Raw genomic sequence first — 20963 nt, forward strand, 5'->3', positions numbered from 1 at the left:
CCACTATGGCATAATTGTACCAATTTATGCTCCTACCAATAATATATGAATATGCCTATTTACCTATTTTCCTGCCAGTGCTGGGAATTGTGATTAAAAAAAAATCTGTAAAAGAGCATTGAAGATTGGTTTGGGAATGTAAGTACCTCCTTGCCCTCCATAAGTTTACAATTGAATCAATCATAATTTTAGCTGTCTGAATATAAAAGAAAACCAGTAAATGTGAAACAGCACGTTCATTGCCAAGTAATGCTGCTCTGGAGCAGGGCTGCTCATCTCTGCACTGTTGAAGTTTGGGGCTGGCTGCTTCCTTGTGTGGGGTGCCTTGAGGGATGTTTGGCAGCATTCCCAGGCTCCACCAACCAGATGTCTTCAGACATTGCCAATTGTGGGTGTGTGTGTGTGTTTAAAAAAAATGTCTCCCTTCCCAAGTTGAGAACCACTGCTCTTGTTACAGAACAGGACTACTGCGTAAGAATTATTGGATCCCCAGAATGGTTCCCTGCACACAGCCAGCACTCCAATATTTGTTGAATAAATGAGCAATCATATTTTGGCTTGAAATAAAAAACTGAATAAGTCTTGGGGTGACTGTTAGGCTTTTTTTTTTTTTTTATCACCGAAGAAGCTGTCCATTGAACACTTCTTTCAGGCCTTATGTTCTAATCTGGATTATTAAATTGACAGGGTTATTTCTTCCAGTGTGTAATTGATTCTGATTTTTTTTTTTTTTTTTTTTTTTTGCTGTAAAATGTTTAGGACCCGTCTTCTGAATTATGTTCAAACACCTTAGTGTGGCATTCAAGCCTTTCCCATGTCCTTGGTCCATTTTATTTGTTTTCTTCTGGATGTGGCAGACTTTTACCCTCACCTCTACCTGCTCAAGGCATTCTTCCTACCTGAATTACTTCTCTCCTCCCGCTCCCCACTTTCAGTCTGAAATCCGACCCATCCTTCTTTGTGAAGTCTTTACTGATCATAAGTGCTCTCCTCTCAGCTAATCTATTGGTTTGTGTTCACTGTACTTGAGACACTCTACTGTTTATTTCCCATACGCACAAGCTGTTGTTTTTCTTAATCCTCAACCAAGGATATTTTCTCCCCCATTGATTTTTTTAAGGAGAGTGGGAGGGGAGGGGGAGTGGGGGAGGAGAGAGAGAAAGAAGCATATCTGTGAGAGAGACATCCATTGGTTGCCTCCCGCAAGCTGGCCAGGACCAGTTTTCAAGTTCGATGAGTGTCTCTTACTCATACTTGTGTCTCCATATGGGCGTTGTCATTGTATGCTGTGCATTGATTGAAGTAGAGGCTGGATATCTTTTTTTTAAAATATATATATATATTTTTTTTTAATATATTTTATTGATTTTTTACAGAGAGGAAGGGAGAGAGATAGAGAGTTAGAAACATCGATGAGAGAGAAACATCAATCAGCTGCCTCCTGCACATCTCCTACTGGGGATGCGCCTGCAACCCAGGTACATGCCCTTGACCGGAATCGAACCTGGGACCTTTCAGTCCACAGACCGACGCTCTATCCACTGAGCCAAACCGGTTTCGGCTAAAATATATTTTTATTGATTTCTGAGAGGAAGGGAGAGAGAGATAGAAACATCAATGATGAGAAGCATTGATTGGCTGCCTCCTGCACGCTCCCTACTGGAGATGGAGCCCGCAACTCGGGCTTGTGCCCTTGACCGGAATCGAACCTGGGACCCTTCTAAGTCTGCAGTCCAATGCTCTATCCACTGAGCCAAACCAGCCAGGGCAGGGGTGGGCAAACTTTTTGACTCGAGGGCCACAATGGGTTCTTAAATTGGACCGGAGGGCCGGAACAAAAGCATGGATGGAGTGTTTGTGTGAGCTAATATAAATTCAAAGTAAACATCATTACATAAAAGGGCACGGTCTTTTATTTCAATAGTTTTATTCATTTCAAACGGGCCGTAGTTTGCCCACGGCTGAGGGCGAGGCTGGATATCTTGTCTGGGACCTTTGGGAAGGTTTCATTCACTGGGTGTCAAGTTGAATAAATCCTGCCGATATTAAGAGTCTGTGATACTGCTTTAGGTGTACTTAGTCGTACTGCTTGATCAAGTAGTAAATAAATATTTCTAGGAACTTTTTATCATGGAATATTATATAGAAATAAAAGTAGAGATATTTTTATATCGAACCCTTTCATGTTCCCATCCCATAGTTTTAATAGCCATCCCCTTTGGTTAGTTATGTTTCATTTCATCTGTGCTGCCCCTCCCCATCCCTTCCCCTTCCCTCCCCTTTCCCCTCCCCTCCCTTCCTCTTTCTTCCCTTCCTTTTGGGTAATTTTTGAAACAAGTTTAGATTTAAATTATCAATACTCAGCATGTAACTAGTTTTTTAAAAAAATATTTTTATTGATTTCAGAGAGGAAGGGAGAGGGATAGAGAGATAGAAAGATGAGAGAAAAACATAGATCGCTACCTCCTGCATGCCCACTACTGGGATTGAGCCTGAAACCCTGGGCATACCTAGAATGGAACCTGTGACCTCTGGGTTTGACGGTCAACCACTGAACCACACTGACTGGGCTAGGTTTTTATTTTTACATGACTTCTGTGAAAAGTTTTGGGGAAACTGGTTCAACTGGAAGAATAGGAAGATGGAGTTTAGAAGTCACTCAAGGAGTGGCCTTGGAAGATGTTTTGTTTGTGTTATGAAGGTCTTGGATAGAGGGGTGAAGGGTAGATGAGCAAGGAGGGGAAACACAATATATGGGTTCTTTCTAGAAGCTAGGCTCTGGAAGAAAGAGAGTTTTTTGAAGTTGAAAATAGAACACAGAAAATTAAGATGCAATCCCCCCCCAAACCTAGGACTTCTGACAATATGCTAAAGAAAGTTTTTGTTTCAGAGTGAAGGACATATTGGAACTTGAGTTTGTTAATTGTGTTTCATGGTTTATCATTATTGTTTCATATTAACTGGTTAAGGAACATGAGACTGGGAAGTGCTATCTGGGTAAATGCAGATGTAAATCTAGAAATGGGTACAAAAACTAAACACCTTAATATCCACTTTGTACAAGAAGTGTCTGGCAGGTACTGGGCAGGGTGGGAAGCACAAAAGAGGCATTTTTTCCTTAACAGTCTAGATAGGGAACAAGAAGTAAAAAGAAAAGAAAAACAAAAAAGCCCCATTGCTTTAATAGTTAATAAATCACAGTTTTAATAACAATGAGAGGCATCTCTTAAAGAGATGTCAAGGTAGAACACCAAAGCACTAAGTCCATAGGCCTTGGGAGAAGAGGAGGAGACATAGAGTCAAGGACCTTTTAGGAGTCTGGAATTAAGGATTGGAGGAAGGTGGGATATTTGGAGTTGAGGGAGATTTCTTTTTAACTTTAAATTGTGAAATTCTGTATTCCTTCTGAATGTAATTTTATATATAACTAGAAGCCCGGTACAAGAATTTGTGCACTGGTGGGGTCCCTTGGCCTGGCCAGCAATCAGGGCCGATCGGGGGGAGGGACCGCAGGAGTTTGGCTGGCCGTGGGAGGTTGGCTGTAGGAGCGCACTGACTACCATGGGGCAGCTCCTGTGTTGAGCATCTGCCCCCTGGTGGTCAATGCACATCATAGCGACCGGTTGACCAGTAGTTCTGTCGACTGGTCTTAACTATCGCTTATATATATAGACTAGAGGCCCAGTGCACAAAAATTTGTGCACTCGGGGCGGGGGGGGGGCGTCCCTCAGCCCGGCCTGTGCCCTCTCGCAGTCTGGGACCCCTCAGTGGATGACCACTTGCTGGCTTAGGCCTGCTCCCCGGGGGATTGGGCCTAAGATGGCAATCAGACATCCCTCTGGCAGCCTGGCAGCCCTTGGGGGATGTCCATTTGCCAGTGGAGAGCAGACCTAAGCTGCAGTCTGACATCCTTAGTGCTGCTGAGGAGGCAGGAGAGGCTCCCACCACCACCGCTGTACTGGCAGCCATCAGCCTGGCTTGTGGCTGAGCAGAGCTCCTCCCATGTGAGAGCGCCCTGACCACCAGAGGGCAGCTCCTGCATTGAGTGTCTGCCCCCTGGTGGTCAGTGTGTGTCATAGTGACCAGTGATTCCCAGTCTTTCTGCTGTTAGGGTCAGTTTGCATATTACCCTTTTACTATATAAGATAGAGGCCTTGCGCATGGGTGGGGGCCGGCTGGTTTGCTCTGAAGGGTGTCCCGGATCAGGGTGGGGGTCCCGCTTGGGTGCCTGGCCAGCCTGGATGAGGGGATGATGGCTGTTTGCAGCTGGTCACACCCCCTTCAGGGTGGGGGTCCCCACTGGGGTGCCTGTCCAGTCTGGGTGAGTGGCTGAGGGCCGTTTTCAGGCTGGCGGGTGACTGAAGCTCCCAACCTCTCCTTTTTTCTTTTTTCTTCTTTATTCTGGGATTTATTTACCTTCTATGGCTGTCACTGGAGCTGAGAGCCGGCTTTAGCTCTGAGGCCAGCTCCAGCTTGAGGCCTCGGTTGCTGAAAGCAGGTATCTGGGTTTGTTTGGCTTCTATAATTGAAACATTGTTGCGGTCTTGCTTGCTCCAGTTCTGACGGCTGAAAGCAGGTTTCAGGGGTTTTGTTTAGTTTCTATAATTGCAACATTGTTTCTTAGAGTGCAGCTCAGAGCTGGGCTGCGGCAGGCGGGGAACCTTGGCTTCCTCCATCGCCGGGGCAACCAAGCCTCATGTTTGCTTCAGCTGCCTGGCTGCTGGTCGCCATCTTGGCTGGCAGTTAATTTGCATATAGCCCTGATTAGCTGATTGGAAGCATGTCAGAGGTACGGTTAATTACCATGTTTGTCTATTATTAGATAGGATTATATAGTTTAGTTTAAAAAATAACAAGCACTTGTGTTACCTCCCTTGTAGTTTAAGAATATAATATTACCCAATATTTTTTGAAGTCCCCTAAATACCTCTCCTTGGTCACACCCCGACTTCCCATTCAGAGTAATCACACTGAAGTTTGTGTTTAACCTTTTCTTGGTCCTTATAGTTTTTAAAAACCACGTCTATATGTATTCTTATATAAGTTAGGCTTAGTTTGCCTGCTTTTAAACTTTGTCATAGTGGAATCATACCAGGTATATTGTATATGTGGTTGGTATACAGTCTTCTGCAACTTGCTTTTCTCCTTTGGTGGGATTCATCTCTGTTCATATACATAACTGCTGTGTATTCATTTTCACTTCTGGATTGAGATTTTTTTTATTCCATGCTTCCCCTTTGGTAGTTACACATTCTATCTGCATTGTTTTTGTGTCTACTCTAGAAATATTAGCATAAATATATATCTAAAATGGAACATGAATCAATAATTCATTTTACTCCGAACGATAACCATGTCAAATGCTTCCCTTAGGACTACCCTGCCTCCTGCCTCACATGCTCTTGTTGTACATTGTCTCAGTCCTTTGGGAGCCCCCGAAATCAGACATTATTGTTAGTCTGCTTTCTTGCAGTCCATGTTTGTCCATTCCCTCTTAGGTCTCAGATTTTCCTTCTGGAAACTTCCTTCCTGAGTCTTTAGAGTTAACTGGTTGGCATCTTTTGCTGGTACAAAAACCTCAGTTTTATTTTTCACAAATTTGCCCCCCACTTTGAAAGATAGTTTTACTTTTGTATGGAATTTTATATATGTGCTTGGTCATAATTTAAAATCTCTTACTCGCAGTTATGGTTAAAACCATGCCAGTGCATTTTAGGTATGTACATGTCAGCTTTACTGGGTAATGCTGAATGTTTTTCTAAACGATGGCACCAATTCATGCTTCCTTTAGTAAAAGTTGCTTGTTGTTTTTTTACACCAGATTTATGATCAGATTTAAAACATTCCCAAGATAGTAGGCGAGAAATATCTTAATATTGTTGTAGATATCATTTTTCTGATGGTCTCTGAGATTGAATACCTTTTTTTAACAAAATATATTTTTATTGATTTCAGTGAGGAAGGGGAAGAGAGAGAGAGAGAGAGAGAGAGAGAGAGAGAGAGAGAGAGAGAGAGAAAGAAACATCAATGAGGAGAGAGAATCATTGATCAACTGCTACCTTCACACCCCCTACTGGGGATTGAGCTTGCAACCCCTGCTTCTACCCTGACTGGGAATTGAACCCATGACTTTCTGGTTCGTAGGTCGATGACGTTCAGCCACAGAGCCACACCGGCTGGGAAGATTGAACATCTTTTAAATCTTTTTTTCTCTAACTTTATATTCCACTATATTTTGCCTTTATGCTTAGATGTCTCTTCATAGTTTAAAACTCTTTTGTCGAGAAATCTGGTCTGGTAATTTTTGTTTTTCTGCTGGGGACTTTACATGTTTTATAATCATTGCTTATTGATAATTTATAACTACTGATGTGTTTGGAGATATTTCTTTTTTAAAAATATATATTTTTTTACTTCAGAGAGGGAGAGAGAGATAGAAACATCAATGATAAGAGGTTATCATTGATCACCTGCTTCCTGCATGCCCCACACTGGGGATCGAGCCTGCAACCTGGCAGGTACCCTGACCAGGAGTCGAACCATCACCTCCTGGTTCATAGGTTGATGCTCAACCACTGAGCCACACCAGCCAGGCTGGAGATATTTCTATCATTTTATTTTATACTCATTATTTGTTAAATCCTTTCCTCCCCTCCATGTTTGTTTTCTACTTTCTATTTTTCAGCTGAGAAATTTGGTGCAGTTTTGATTCTTGATCCTTTGTAAAAAATGTCCTTTTCCCGCATTGATTTTTGTGCTTTTCTTTATCCTGTTTTCTATATTTCACCACAAAAAGTTATTTTGGAAATAGTTTATTAGACCACAAGGAGTTTTTAAAAAATGGCTCAATACGTTAAAAAAAATAGATTTAATTTTTAAGGATAGTTTTAGGTTTATAGAAGTGCGCGGAAAGTACAGTTCCCATGTACCCTTCCCTGCAAGAAGTCTTACTTAAAAAATTTCAGGTAAACAAAATGTGAGTTTAGTTTGTAATTTTTTAATTCAAGGCCCTTCTGAAATATTGATCTCTGCATGGATCTCTTCCTTGTGCTTTGCATTTCTGTGTTTTGAACTGTCATTCTTAACAGATGCTCAAACTTCACAACTGTCTATTATTGAAAACTAGTGGCCCAGTGCATGAAATTTGTGCACGGGGGAGGGTGTCCCTCAGCCCAGCCTGCACCCTCTCTAATCCGGGACATCCCTCTCACAATCCTGGACTGCTGGCTCCTAACCGCTTACCTGCCTGCCTGTGTGATTGCCCCTAACTGCCCCTTGCCTGCCTGATCACCCCTAAACGCCTCTGCCTGCGGGCCTGACCGCCCCTCACTGCCCCACCTGCCGACCTGGTCACCCCTAACTGACCCCCCTGCTGGCTGGGTTGCCCCACGCAGCCTGTTTGGTTGTCTGTTCGGTTGTGATAGTCACTTAGGCTTTTATATAGATAGATCCTGTACACTACTGTAAATTCTTCAGTTGCAGAGTGGTAAAAATAAACAACAATAAAAACAATATCTTTAGGTATTTATTAGGAAGTTTTATTTATGGTAATTATGGCTTAGGCTTCCTGTGATTATTATTAGCTATGTAGTTGCAAACTCTTTTTCTTTTAAAATATATTTTATTGATTTTTTACAGAGAGGAAGGGAGAGGGATAGAGAGTTAGAAACATCGATGAGAGAGAAACATTGATCAGCTGCCTCCTGCACACTCCCTACTGGGTATGTGCCCGCAACCAAGGTACATGCCATTGACCGGAATCGAACCTGGGACCCTTGAGTCCGCAGGCCGACGCTCTATCACTGAGCAAAACTGGTTAGGGCTAGTTGCAAACTCTTGATGTTTTCCTTTGTTTTGCCTATAATGTCCTATTGCTACACAAATTTACCCTGACAATTACTTCCATGACATTTCAGTCTTTATAATACCGGAGGATTTTCCTCTAAAACCTTTTGACACAAGAGACTAAATAAGAGCTGCATTCTATATGCTCTGTATTTAGGATATTGTCTGTTTGGTTGTCCAATTTACATTCATACTCTACCATATGTTTTCCTGTAACATGTCCAGATGAGGGCATTATCACCCTTTGCTCTTTTGATTTGTAAAATGATATCTCTTTGCTTTAATTTCCATTTCTAAAATTGTTAGTGAGGTTGAATATTTTGTGTTTAAAGTCCATTTCATTATTTAAAATTGCTGGTCATATTATTTATTATTCTTTGTTTTTCTATTGAGAATGTGGTTGTTTTTTCTCTTTAAAAACACTACTGTATTAGTAATATTTTTAAGAAAAATTATTTAATATTATTCAGTAAGTGACATATTTTAGGTGGCTTAAAGGGCAAGTTATATTCTGACCATAGAACAGTAATGTAGTGACTTAATTTTTGTTGTGTAGGTATGTATTGTATATACATATGTTCATACACAAGATAGATGTCAAATTATTGAACAGAATAGTCACAGGGATTTTTTTTTTAAATCTGAATGATTGGCACAATTTTTCAGTTTCCTGGTGGTTTGGTATTATGTGGTCTCCTAATGGTTACAAGTATCACAGGTTGACAATCAGGCCATAGGCTTTAATCACAGAGGCATTTCTAACTATTATTATAAACAAACCCCAAACACCGTAAACTAGTCCTTTATTTTTGCATATGACTCCTAAGGACTGTCGTGAGATACGTTATTTTGGAAGGTTTGCTATATCGAGTGGGATTAGAAATAATCCCTGAACCACTAGAGCATAAAAGATAAAGCGCTCTCCCAGTGGTTCCCAAGGAAAAACATCTCTTAACCCTTCCCCCCCTATAAATGATAGGTGAATGTGTGCTTTTATAAAGAACTCACCAGGAGTCGAAAGGCCTTCTTGGCCCTCGGTTTTCCTTCATGCCTCCAGAGCAGAGCACTGTACCAGTTCAGTGCCTGTCATTCTGTTTTGCTGTGTGTTTTTGATGTGTAAACACACATGGTTATAAAGCCCAAATGCTTATTTATACATGCATGTACACTTACAAAACTTTCATGGAATCATGTATATTCTGTAATGCACTTTTTCTCATTAAACGATGTCTTAGAGGTCTGTCTTTATTATTACAAATAGGACTTCCTTATTGTTTGTAGTGGTCAGAGACTGAAAATCATTGAATGGCTAGCACATACTTTGTTTCAGTATCCCCTCAACCAGCTTTTATGTTGTTCGTTCTATAGTGAACGTCCTCATATATATATATATTATCTAGATATTTATGCATGTGAAGTTGGGTAGAGTTCTAGACATGAAACTGACAGAGCAAATGATGTGAATATCTTATATTTGATACGTGTTGCTAAATTGCCTTCCGGTATACACTACACCAGTGGTCGGCAAACTGCGGCTCGCGAGCCACATGCGGCTCTTTGGCCCCTTGAGTGTGGCTCTTCCACAAAATACCAACTTGTACGCATGGGCCACGAAGTTTCAATTACTCTGTACATACACACCCGCACGTGGTATTTTGTGGAAGAGCCACACTCAAGGGGCCAAAGAGCCGCATGTGGCTCGCGAGCCGCAGTTTGCCGACCACTGCCCAGTATTCACACCCCTGCAGCTGTTGTGTGCGAGCCTTTGTCTCTTCTGTGTTCCCACTGTCCCTGGGTAGTATCAGTGTTTTTCATTTCCCATCTCACTGTTTGAATTCCCTGATTACTTGGTGAAGTTGAACACTTTGTCATATTTCTAGGTTGAATCATTTTGTCTACACATGGCTTATTTGAATCCTTTGTTCCTTTTTATATTAGGTTTTCTCTGTTTACTTGTTTTTTTCCCTTTATGTTCATGAATAGGTTTATTATGTTTTTCATTGAAGTGATTCCTAGTAACTTGATTGTTTCATTGCATTTGAAATGATTATCGCTGCTGTTTGTACAGCATGAAGTACAGGAAAGTTGTTGATGTTTTTATTACCGTGTAGATCTGACAATCTTCGAGAACTCTTCACTTTTCAGTTAATTAACCTGTGTGTTTTAATAGATGTTGGTGGTGTTATTTGCCAATGATGACAGTTTTGTCTGTTCCCTTGTGGTATTAAAAGTTCTTATTTTTTCTTTATTTACCTTAATGACAAACATTTAGTATTAGGTTACATGGCTTACTTTTAAAGTTTGACCCCAGTCCTTGGCCAGGTGGCTTATTTGGAACATTGGCCTGTATACCAAAAAGGTGGCAGGTTTGATCCCTGGTCAGGATGCTTATGGGAGGCAACTGATCCATGTTTCTCTCTCACATTGATATTTCTCTCCCCACCCCCTTTCTCTCTCTCTAAATCAATAAACATATCCTCAGGTGAGGATTAAATAAATAAACAAACAAAGTTTGACCCCATATGAAATTTTATTTTTCTGCTCAGTGGGAAGCAGAATTATATTTGCATCTTTATTTTATATTTTAAAATATGTTTTTATTGAATTTTATAGAGAGAGGAAGGGAGAGGGATAGAGAGAATGAAACATCGATGAGAGGGAAGCATCACAATCAGCTGCCTCCTGCACACCCCCTACTGGGGATCAAATCTGCAGCCCAGACATGTGCCCTGACTAAAAATCGAACTGGTGACCTCTTGGTTCCTGGGTCAACACCCAACCTTTGAGCCACACCAGCCGGGCTATAATTTGCATCTTTAGAATGGTTAGGTAGCTATCTCAATTCTTGTTATTAAATGTATATTTTCCTCCCGAGTTGTAGAACTGTTGTGTTCATTCAGCAAAGCCTGTTTTGAGTGCCTGTGATACGGCTGGCACTGTTAGGCATTGGAAGTGTGGTAGTGAATAGAACAGAGTTCTGACACTCATGGAGATTTCATTCCAGTTGAAGAGACAGATTGATAAAACAGTAGGTAACTATGCAAAGGCTTTAAAGGGGAACATCTTCGGTGTGCTTATGGAAGGGCAGTGCAGCAGGGCCGTGGTGTGGAAGGAGGAGTGCTCATGCATGACCTCGGAGGGAACCCGGACAGCCACATCACGTAGGCCGTGGAGGATTTTTTCTGGGTGTGATGAGTAGCCACTGAGAGGAAGGACGAGTGACCTGATTTAATTTAAGGTTTTAAATTATCATTAATAATTGTTCGGAGAGCCTATAGGCCAGTGAGAGTGGAAACGGAGGCCACTAATTGCAGTATCGGCAGTGGTTAAGAATGCTTTGCTATGGAGCTAGAGCCATGAAATTTGGGCATAGCCATTATCTTCTCTGAACTTCACTTTTTCAAATGTAAATAGAGATGGTAATACGAGTGTCTCTTACATACTGAATACTCAGTAAAGGTGAGTTACATAATTCCCAGTTGTAATAGTAACAAAAACCCATGGTGACATGAGGCTGTTGACAGTGTAACACAGTGTAACTGGAACGTGTCTTGAAGGCAGAGCTGACAGGATTTGCTGATGGGATATATGAGGCATGAGAGAGAGGAATCGAAAATTATGAAGCTGAGCTACTTGGGTGATTGGTGTCACACTTTACTGAGATAGGAAACACTGGAGAAAGAGCAAGTGTGGAATCAGATTTGGTTTTTGACATGTTAACTTTGAAATGCTTGTTTGAATCCAAGTGGAGCTGTTGGGTAGACAGTTAAATATGAGTTAACAGTGGACAGGTAGGGAGTGGAGGAATTTGGGTCAATAACAGTATAAATGTCAAGAGACTGGGTGAGAGTGCCCAGGGAATGAGCCTTTGCGTGTGGAGAGGAGACTTTGTGCCCGAGCCCTGGGCACTCTACCATTTAGAGGTCAATAAAGAGGAAGCGGAACCAGCAGAAGGAAAAATATGGGAGAAGTTTTAGGAGAGTGTTATGTCCAAAGAAGCCAACGAGAAAACGATCACTTGTCTCATGGGCATGTGACAGATGCTGTCTGCCTGTACTGTGTGTGTGCAGCACCAAGCAGTCACCCTGGGACCTTGCTGGACATCTGTTAGTTCACTTCGGAAAGTCTTGTTGTACTGGTTAGGGTCAGGCCCACCATGGACAGGTTGCAGATCAGCTCAGGCGCTCACACCTCCTATGCACGCTCTTCTAGGTTTCAAACTGCATTGAGTTCATTCAGTACAGGGGATACTGGAGAGGTAAAACAGTGAAGTCAGTGACATTTTGGCAATACTTTGCATTTTGGTGTTTGTTCCCGATCAACCTGCTGTTAGGATTTTTTTTTCCTTTCTAAAATATATTTTTATTGATTTCAGAGGGGAAGGGAGAGGGAGAGATACAGAAACATCAATGGTGAGAGAGAATCATTGATTGGCTGCTTCCTACATGCTCCCTACTGGGGATTAAGCTGCAACCTGGGCATATGTTCTGCCGGGAATTGAACTGTGATCTCATGGTTCATAGGTCGACACTCAACCACTGAGCCACACCGGCTGGGCATGTTAGGTATTTTTAACCCATTGTATGCCATAAGCATCTGTAGATGCAAGCAGTGGACCTTCCCCACGTGCCACGTGCGCCTATAAAAAAAAATGTTTTCCCTAAGTGGCAGCCTTGACCAACTTTAAAATTATTTTTCGTGAGAATTTTCAGCTGAAAACATTCAAGAACATCCGAATTGTGAGTAATATATTTATTTTTATAATATTCATCGCAAATTGATTTTTTTAATTAAATTCAAAATACTGTGGCATGTGGAGATGGTTTGCGTTTTGGATGCATGATAGTTAACTGGTTAAGGAAACTCAAAATAGTTGTTCCATATATTATTTTCATTTGCATTCAGTGAGTGGCATATTTCTAAATCATATATAGAACTGGAGCCCCTTGCTTGAGATTTTTTGTATGTTTTTAGTGAAAAGACAGGCTGTAATTTTTTTCTTACATTTTTCTTAGTTTGATTTGGTATGGTAATTTTAATATCGGGAAAATGGGTGGTAGAATGCCCTTTTTAAAATTCTGTGAAACAGGATTTTTGTTCATGATGGATGTTGATTGTGTCTTTGATTTTGCTGTCAGCGTAATGCCTACTTCATAGAATGAGTTAGGAAGTATTCCTTCCTCCAGTACATCCTGAAGATAGTATAGGATTAGTATTATTTCTTAAATGTTTAATAGAATTAATCAGTAAAGCCACCTGTAGCTGTTTGTCCTTTTTCACTTGTCCTTTAATTTTGGATAGATTTTTTTTTTTTTTTGCTATGTCTTTAAGGTCAGTTATCTTTATTTTGCTATTTCTAATCAGATGTTAATCTTTCAAAGTGAAATTTTTATTAGATGTTATCTTTTTGTTGTTGAGTGGAAGGTAGGAAAAGAGGAAGAGAGGGGGAGAAAGTTAGAGAGAGGGAGAGAAAAAATATTGATGTGCGAGAGACATCAATTGATTGCCTCCTGCTGGGAGGGAGCGAACCTGAAACCCAGGTATGTGCCCTTGACTGGGAATTGAATCTGAGACCCTTAGGTGTGAGGGCTGATGCTCTAACCATTTAGCAACACCAGCCAATGCTGAGGTTATCTTTTAATGTACCTCTATGAGTTCCATTTTGTTTATATTTAATGTATTCTATTTCTCTCATATTCATTTTCTATTACATTCTTGAGCGTATGAGGCATATTGCTATAGCTGGTTTAATGTCCAGTCTTGTCCTTTTTGTCATTTTTGTTGTTTTCTATTTCTATTCTTTGATTTTTATTCTGATTATGACTGACCTTTTTTTTTTTTTTTTTGCTTCTTTGTAAAATTTTATTGGATTCCTCATACTGTGATTTTGTGGTTGCTAACAGCTAGATTTTATTGTAATGCTTTCATAAGTGTTGAACTTTTTTTCTTGCCTGTCAGGGAAGTTAGTTGTGGATCATTTGGCTTCTGTTGAGACTTACTTGTCAGCTCTTTTAGGTCTAGAATAGCATTTGTTAGCCCTACTCCTGAAGATGCGTTCCACTGTGGTCTCTACTGAATGCATAGTCAATGAGGTCTTTCTTAGCACTCTGTGAACTTTGGGGCTTGCTTGTATTGCAACTCTCCTATAATTGTCCTTTTTCTGAAGGTGTTCTTGTTCAGCCTTAGGGGGTTTTACAGCACAATTATACAGGTGCGTATGCAGATAAAAACTCACAGGTAACCTCATGCAGGGTTCTGGAGAGCTCTTTCCACTACACAGCACAGCAATTCTGTCCCATAATTTGTAACCTCTTTTAGCCTCCTGGACTGATGATTTGTCTCCCCTTTTCAGTACAACTGCCCGTCTCGGAGTGCCACTCTCTGGTGAGTTTAAATTAACTCCATGCAGACAGTTTTTGTGATAGCAGAGTTCGCCTTGTTTATTTCCCTTTGTTCAGGGACTCCAGTCCTGTCCCTGCCTGTTGTCCAGTGTCTGATAATGGCTGTTTCTTATATTTTTTCTGGTTTTCTTGTTAATGGCTTGAGGATAATTTTGAATATTCTTACTTCCATGTAACTTTAAGTAGAAGTCTCCTATATTATTTTAGGAACTCAGATTAGTTTTAATTTATAAGATTAATATGGACATTAAGTCTTTGAAATCTCATATTTAGTTCTGCCTCTTTCTCCCCTCCCCTCATGAAATTTGAAATGATGCTGTTTTGGCTGTTTGACCTTGTGTGTTATATTGACAAATTTCTAATATTAAATCATGCTTGTAATTTGATTATATTTACTCATATTTTTAGGTTTTTGAAAATACGTTTTTGTTGATTTGTGAGAGAGGAATGGAGAGGGAGAGAAATATCTATGATTGTTTGTCTCCTACACCCCCCTACTGGGAATCGAGCCCACAACCCGGGTATGTGCCTTGATGGGGAATCGAACCCCAGGGACCATGTGGTGCATGGGATGATGCTCAACCAATTGAGCCACCCTGGCTAGGGCAATACTTTTTTTTATCTATATATTTTTTGCTATATTTATTAGGGTTTTGGTTCAGGTGTTTCTTTTTAATTGTATTTTTGGGGTAGAGATGACCTTTTGACAGTGTGCAGTAATTCATTTATAAAACCCATTGGGACTTTGAACACTTTAACTCTTAAAAATTCTTATTTAAAAATTATTATATCTCCTTTACTTGTTTTAATTGCTGAGTGTACTAAATAAGATTTGAATGGATTTCCTACTGTTTAAAACAGCCTTTTGCTTTATTTTTCCATATCAATGCTTTATTTCTTATTTTTTTATTCTTTTAATGCTTCTCAACTAAATACTGAGTTCATTTGTATTTTTTCTTTTTAAGTAATAATTTAATGTGCTGAAATCTGAATACTGCTTTGCCAGTTTCTAAGTTTTTAAAATATGTAATGTCATGTTTTTTATTTGTTTCAATTTTTTGACTCATTTCTATCCCTTATTTACGAGACATGAAAAAATTTAAAGACATTAGTTTTTTTTAATTGCTTGGGTCAAAGAATCCCATTTTACCACAACACTTTAAAAAAATGTTTTTATTGATTTTTAAAAGAGAGAGGAAGGGGGAGGGAGAAAGGAGAGAGAGAGAAACATCCATGAGAGAGAAACATCAACATCGACCAGCTGCCTCCTATACCACCTCTACCTCTCACTGGTGATCAAGCCCGCAACCTGGGCATGTTCCTTGACTGGGAATCGAACCAGCGACCTTTTGGTGCATGAGTGGATGCTCAACCACTGAGCAACCCGATTGGGATCCCACAGCTCGTATGTTTACTTCACTGAAGTGTTTATAAGTTAAATTTTATCACACTTGCAAGGTTGCTATGACTAAATCTTGCTTACTACTTAGAATTTTTTCTCTTTGAGTGGTTGACAGGGTGTGCATTGCTTTCTTAAAAATACATCTGTCTGGGCATCACTCCTTAATATTAGATGTAGTGGTATAACCTGGTGTATGAACTTTGAAAGGAACCCATTAGGTCAGCAGTTCTCAACCTGTGGGTCACGACCCCTTCACAGGGGTCGCCTAAGACCATCGGAAAACACATATATAGTAATTACATATTGTTTACAGTAGCAAAATTACAGTTATGAAGTAGCAATGAAAATAATTTTATGGTTGGGGGGTCACCACAACATGAGGAACTGTATTAAAGGGTCGCGGCATTAGGAAGGTTGAGAACCACTGCACTGGGTGATCAAAGACCAAGACTGTAGACAGAGGGCAGCATCAGAAGATTAGCTAAACCAGAGACAAAGCCTAAAATGCAGAGTAATTGAGAAAGTGAGTTATGATGGCACAGACTTAGTAATCAGGGCCTGTCCTCACATGCAGGTGAAAGGCACATCAGAATTTGAGGGGGAAATGACTGTAAAGTATTATATTACTATTTAATATAGTAAAATGTTAGAAATGTTTATTTTGTGTACCTACAATTGGTGCTTTACATTGAGTTTAATTCTGAGCCTTAAAATTTAATATTTAACTATACATATATATTTATTTCTTTGTAGGCCTCGAAGTAGAGGAAAAACTACAGTGGAAGATGAGGACAGCATGGATGGTCTGGAGACAGCAGAAACAGAAAATATTGTGGAAACAGGTATTGGAACTTAATGAAAATGCACGTAATAATTTGCACAATTAGCATTTGTCTGTATACTGATTTCTGAAATTTTCTGTACTGAAATAATTTGAGAAGTCACGATGAAGTGAAAAAACGGATTACTCTTTTTTTCCCTACAGTCCTGATTTAGTAGAAATTATTTAATATCTGTAGAGAAATGTTTTATTAAAGGAAATTAAAACTGGAATAAAGAGTAAGTCTAGGCTACTAGGATGACAGCTCGTAGTATATTTCTGGGTTATGAACCTGTAGTGTTTGTTTAAAGCTGATGGTGTTATTGTGTGTGGTGGGGGGAGTAAAAGTTCCGTAGTAATATTGTGCAGTGCTAGGTTACAAGAGACCAAATATATTCTAGTCTGTCTGCTGGACTGTTAGGTGTCTGCAAAAGGTAGAATAGAGTAGCTTGCCCAAAGTAGTTTCCAAAATTTACACAAGGTTGGTGGTTTTATAAGTTGTCAAAGGGATGAGATTCCATGCTGTATTCAGACGATGTTTGTGTGAGATGGTCTCTCACTGGCAATGTTTTTAGCAGCCGTTGAATAGAATTTAGATACAGTGTCAGGCTTTTTCTCTGAAATTGAATGCCTTCTTGATGCTTATAGAATGTCATGCAGTTTTTAGAGAAAAGTTAAAAAGTGCTATATCTTTTAAATTATAATTTTCCATACAATATTTTTGGTGTCAAATGTGTTGCTACTATATAGTTACAATTCTTGGAAAGCTTTCAAATATTCTGCAATTCTCATCTCTTTTTCCAGCAGGGTCTGGTTAGGTAGAGTGACACAAGGGAAGCTTGGATGATCAGAATTCTGCATTTCACTTTTTGGTGGACATTTATCACCATATTACTTTAAACTTGGATTTATATAAGTTTTCCAGTTATTTTTTGTATGACTTTTCCCCCTTAATTTAATTTTTTCTGTACTGTATACAGTTATTTCCTAGGTGAAAATCTTCAAAGTTCTAAGTGACATTTCAGAATGGCCCACAGGTCCCTCGGGTTGCACTGATTAGCAGCCTTCTGAGAACTCACCCGCATTCTCTGACACTTGAGCACCTGCCTTCCTACTCTCCTCTGCTTTTCCCATTGCCAATTTTATTTAATTTTTTAATTTTTATTTAATTTTTTATTGATTTCAGAGAGGAAGAGAGATATAGAAACATCAGTGATGAGAGATAATCCTTGATCAGCTGCCTCCTACAAGCCCCACACTGGGGATAGAACTCACAACCCATGCAGGTGCCCTTGACCGGAATCGAACCCGGGACCTTTCAGTCTGCAGGCCGACGCTCTATCCACTGAGCCAAACGAGCTAGGGCTCCCATTGCCGATTTAAAAACATATGTTTTTACTGATTTCAGAGAGAGAGAAAGGGAGATGGAGAGAGAGATAGAAACATCAATGAGAGAGAAACATGGACAGCTGCCCTTCTGGGGGTTGAGTCTGCAAACTGGGCATGTGCCTTCACCCAGAATCGAACTGGCAACCTTTCAGTGCTCAGGGCAATGCCCAACTAACTGAGCCCGCTGGTCAGGGCTCCTGTTGCCAATTTTTATAATCTATTCAATACCCAGACCCTTAGCTCCTTGATGCCATAAAACAGTGGTTCTCAACTTTCCTAATGCCGCGACCCCTTAATACATTCCTCATATTGTGGTGACCCCCAATTTCATTGTTACAAATTGAACATAATTAAAGCATAGTGATTAATCACAAAAACAATATGTAATTATATATGTTTTCTCATGGTCTTAGGCGACCCCTGTGAAAGGGTCGTTTGACCCCCAAAGGGGTCGCTACCCACAGGTTGAGAACCTCTGCCCTAAAATATCTTATTCTCCAGCCCATCCCAGCCACTTCTTCTTAGGGTCATGCTTTTGCCTTTGCCATTGTATCACTGTTTCACTTCCAAAATCTCACTTTCAACAATTGTTCCCTGTAAATACTGCCTCTTCTTTTCCCAGCTCACTGTCTCCTAATGTCCACACCAGCCATGTCGAGTTCTCCAATCCGGTGATCTTACCAACACGGTTTGTTACCATCCTTTTCCAGGTCAGATGCTCTGACCCATCCCTGTAGTCATTCTCTTACGTACCCTCAACTCCTTTGCCGTTTCTCCCACTGCTTTGCCTTCATAACAAAACCCACATTCTGCATTTTTCGACAGGAAAACACCATAAACTTGCCAACTAGTTTCATTTTAAATTTATGACCTCAAATCACAAGAAGGTCATGATTGCTGCCCTCCCCTCATCCCGCTTTTACTTAGACATTCTTTCTCCTGTTATCAGTGATGATTCTTGAACCGCCTTCACTCTTCTTCAACCTTCTAACATGTCCTCCCATTGTTTTCATTCTTCAATCCATCATCTTGCTTATTACTTCAATGGAAAAAAATAGAAGCAACCAGGAAAGAAATTCCACATTCACTCCTGTCAAGTCTTTCCTGCTTGCATCTCTACCTATACATTCCACCGCCCCTGTTGCCAGAATGGGTAAGGCCGATCTTACACTTGTGTCCTGGAGTCTGTCCCCTTGCATTTGTTACGGACCTTCAGTTTTCCTTGGCATCATGAATTCTTCTCCCGGGGGGTCATTACCATGAGCATTTGAGCACAAATACCTTCCCTTGATCAAACGTCCCTTTTCAGCTTCTATATTGCTTCTTTGCTCATTTTTTATAGCAAACATTGCTGCAACTTATTTTTGACCATTTTCTCATGAACCCACTTCTGTCAGGTTTTCTTCCTCCTACTCTGCTGACATTGTTTTTGTCAATGTCACCAAGGATGTCATATTGCCACGCTCACCTTCACTACGCAGTACTGTTTCCTGAAGCTAGCCACCTTCAGGATTGGACCTTTAAAAAAAAAAAAAAGACTGGCTAGTGTGGTACAGTGGTTGAGCATTGACCCATGAACCAGGAGGTCTCGGTTAGATTCCCAGTCAGGGCACATGCCAGGGGTTTGAACTCGATCCCAAGTAGGGAGCATGCAGGAGGCAGCTGATCAATGATGCTTTCTCTCCTCTTGATGTTTCTATCTCTCCCTCTCCCTTCTTCTTTGAAAACAATTAAAAAAACCCACCAAAACCCACACACCCCAAGACTTTCAGGATACCACATCCTCTTACCTTCTTCCTTCCTCTCTGGTCTCTCTTCACTCTGTTTTGCTCATTCTCCCATACATTAGGCGGTCTCATTCATTTCAGTTACTTTAAATATTATCTATATGCTGGTGACTCTAAAAATTATATTATCACCTCTTTTCTTGCTTCAAACACAACCTATATCTTTAGCTTCCTTTTTACCTCTCTTTAAAAAAAATTTTTTTTTTTATTGATTTCAGAGAGAGGAAGGGAGAGGGAGAGAGACGCATCAATGATGAGAGAGAATCACTGACCCACTGCCTCCTGCATGTCCCCCACTGGGGATCGAGCCCACAAACCCAGGCATGTGCCCTTGACCGAAATCGAACCTGGGAACCTTCAGTCTGCAGGCCAACACTCTATCCGCTGAGCCAAACCGTCCAGGGCCTTACCATCTTTAATATGTGTAAAGAAGATCTCAAAGTTAATGTGTCCTCTGTGGAACTATTTATTATCATCCCAAAACCTTCTCTCTCAGTGTTTCCACCTCAGTAAGTGACATCATGTGTTATTCAGGCTAAACATATAGTCATGGGCCACATAACAGTGTTTTGGTCAGTGACTGACAGCACATAACAACAGTGGTCCCATAAGATTATGGTGGTCCCATGATTAAACATTTTTTATTGATTTCAGAGAGGGTTCTGCATGCCCTCTACTGGGGATCGAACCCACAAACCAGTCATGTGCCCTTGTCTGGAATCGAACCTGGGACCCTTCAGTCTGCAGGCTGATGCTCTATCCACTGAGCCAAACCAGCCAGGGCATGGCTCCATGATTAGAGCTTTGGCCTAGGGACCGAAGGGTTGTGTTCGATCCCTAGGCCTGGTTGGGGTGTGTGCAAGAGGCAACCAATTGATGTGTCTGTCTATCTGTCTTTCTCTCTCTCTCTTTCTCCCCCCTCCCCCACTCCCTTCTACTCTTTCTAAAAAAATCAATGGAAAATTAAAAACGATTATAATGGAGCCATGGCAGGGTATGACTCAGTTGGTTGAGCATTGTCCCCTGCACCAAGAGGGGGCTGGTTTGATTCCCAGTCAGGGCATATTCCTGGGTTGTGAGCTTGATCCTTGGTAGGGGGAGTGCAGGACGTAGCCAGATCGTGTTTTTCTTTTAATTTTTATTTGCTTTTATTGATTTTAGAGAGTGAGGAAGGGAGAGGGAGAGAGAAATAGAAACATTGATGAGAAACATCAACATCTTTTGGCTGTTTCCTGCATGTACCCCGCTGGGGATCAAGCCTGCAACCCAGGCATGTGCCCTGACCAGGAATCAAACAGGTGACCTCTTGATGCATGGGT

General features: G+C 40.7%; 1 protein-coding gene across 1 annotated transcript in view; it reads left to right on the forward strand.

The window, feature by feature from the left end:
• The window catches only part of KMT2C (lysine methyltransferase 2C), a 260224-nt gene that overhangs the window by 58007 nt on the left and 181254 nt on the right, over positions 1 to 20963 (forward strand). Inside the window, exon 2 of the mRNA XM_081101731.1 lies at positions 16402 to 16490. Coding sequence (XP_080957857.1) covers positions 16402 to 16490 — 89 coding nt within the window. The remainder of the gene's footprint in view (positions 1 to 16401; positions 16491 to 20963) is intronic.

The sequence above is a fragment of the Myotis nattereri genome (genome assembly GCF_964212035.1).
Source record: "Myotis nattereri genome assembly, chromosome: 11".
NCBI classification, from domain to species: Eukaryota; Metazoa; Chordata; class Mammalia; order Chiroptera; family Vespertilionidae; genus Myotis; species Myotis nattereri.